At 37.8% G+C, this 855-nt stretch overlaps 1 protein-coding gene across 1 annotated transcript; it reads right to left on the bottom strand.

Annotated features, from left to right (window-relative positions):
• Positions 1-5: 5 nt before the first annotated feature.
• On the bottom strand, positions 6-830 carry LOC106322041 (the record flags this gene model as incomplete). The annotated part of the gene is given in 5 exon segments (XM_013760231.1): positions 6-119; positions 194-259; positions 338-450; positions 537-696; positions 765-830. Coding segments are annotated over 5 exon segments (519 nt in total), but the record flags the coding sequence as incomplete, so codon positions are not given.
• Between the last annotated feature and the right edge of the window lie 25 nt (positions 831-855).

The raw sequence follows: 855 nt of genomic DNA, 5'->3' as shown, positions 1-855 counted from the left end.
TTAACATTAACACTGAAAGCTAGGATACTACAAGCACGTAAAAGCCGGCCTTCATCACCAATTTCTTCAACAGGAATGTAGAGCACACGAGCCTTGGCTAATGATCCTCTCATACAATCCTTAACAAGACAACAAAACAACCATTAGGTAAATGAATTTTAAAGCAAATCCAAGGAACGTATCATCATCTCACCAGTCCTTTAAGTCTAATGAATATTGGCTGATTATCCAAAGCATCCATCACACTAGGAGATATACTCTGTTTCGTTTTTTTCAGTAAACAAAACACTCAATGTCATGAAGCATTCCTAATACAATCTCTTCAGAAAGAAGTTACCTTCAGAACATCACGAGCTGTATTGAATCGATCTTTGTTCCATAGCTTTAGCATAAGCACAGTCAAGTGGAAAGTACTCGGCTTTATGAATATAGACTTTTCAATCCCCAAGTCTGCCATTTTATAAAACGTACCAAACATGTCAGAGGAACACGCTTTCTTCTACAGGACATTCCATAGATTTAGTTCATGTTCTTACCAAACAAAGTAGATGACTGCACGTCTTGCTCATCACCAGCTATGCTTTGGTTTCCGAGAATAGAGTTCTGAAAATTGACTAGCTTTGCCACTAACTCAGGGTGTATGGCTAATGGAAGTGATACAAAGTGTGAGTAGTCAAGGCTTGGACTCTTTACAACCTATATAATGTGAATTCCAATGAGCACAATCTAAAAAACAAGTACAATACTAAAGACCAAAAGGGAACCTCATCTACAATGGTAGCTATTCTTTCTGAAGCTTTGGTCACACAGTCCACTGAACCACCTTCAATGACTGCAAAGAGAAACAAAAAAAAA

This window comes from Brassica oleracea, unplaced genomic scaffold (assembly GCF_000695525.1).
Source record: "Brassica oleracea var. oleracea cultivar TO1000 unplaced genomic scaffold, BOL UnpScaffold05331, whole genome shotgun sequence".
In the NCBI taxonomy this organism is placed as follows: Eukaryota; Viridiplantae; Streptophyta; class Magnoliopsida; order Brassicales; family Brassicaceae; genus Brassica; species Brassica oleracea.
This window is presented reverse-complemented; position numbering and strand designations above follow the sequence as displayed.